Below are 845 nucleotides of genomic sequence, written 5' to 3'. Positions count from 1 at the left end.
CTTAAGATGGCTAATTTGATCCTTGAACCTCTGCTCAACATTTCGTCGGCTTCATCGATAACTAACATCTTAATGCTGTTAACGTTCAAGTGACCACTTTGAATCATGTGGAAAACACGTCCAGGAGTACCAACAATAATGTGGACACCTTCTTCAAGAATGGCAATATCGTGTTGAACTTTAGTACCACCAACACAAGCGTGTACTTTAACCTTCATATATTCACCCAATGACATGATGACCTTGTGGATTTGTTGAGCCAATTCTCTTGTTGGAGCCAAAACAAGTCCTTGTGGTTGGATAACATCAGGAGAAATATTTAATCTTTGAAGCAATGAAATAGTAAAAGTAGCAGTCTTACCAGTACCAGATTGGGCTTGACCAATAACGTCTGCTGGTGGTTCAGAAGTAGTGATTGGCAAGATGGCACGTTGTTGGATAATTGATGGCTTTTCAAAACCATAAGAGTAAATTCCTCTGAGTAAATCTTCCTTAAGATTCATATCATCAAATTCCTTAACTTCTTTTTGTTCATATCTAGCCTTTCCGCTCTTTTGCTTGTAGTCATCTTCTACAGTTACGGTAATATCATTATTAACCATTTTTTAAATTTAAAATTGTTACGGGTAGTAAGTAAGTGGGGTTGTTGTTATTTTTTTTTCGAAAACGATTCAAACAAGATGTGCGTTGGTCAGGCTTTGTTTATTCTCTTCGGCTGCCAGCAGCACCAAGCAAACAACGCGTTGTGATTCAACACAACTCAAGGCAAAAGATTCATTGGCTAGCGTGTTTGTTGTTTACAACCTTGCTGTGTGAGAGTGATGAGATGGTGAGAGAACGGAATG

The 845-nt window shown here is 38.5% G+C and overlaps 1 protein-coding gene across 1 annotated transcript; it reads right to left on the bottom strand.

Moving 5' to 3' along the window:
• Positions 1-28: 28 nt before the first annotated feature.
• NAEGRDRAFT_54734 (uncharacterized protein) lies at positions 29-602 on the bottom strand (the record flags this gene model as incomplete). Its single annotated transcript, XM_002668507.1, has 1 exon — positions 29-602. A coding segment is annotated over one exon (574 nt), but the record flags the coding sequence as incomplete, so codon positions are not given.
• Positions 603-845: the final 243 nt, after the last annotated feature.

This window comes from Naegleria gruberi, assembly GCF_000004985.1.
Source record: "Naegleria gruberi genomic scaffold NAEGRscaffold_183, whole genome shotgun sequence".
Lineage (NCBI taxonomy): Eukaryota > Heterolobosea > Eutetramitea > Acrasida > Naegleriidae > Naegleria > Naegleria gruberi.
The sequence above is the reverse complement of the archived record's forward strand: the minus strand, read 5'-3'. Positions and strand labels throughout refer to the sequence as shown.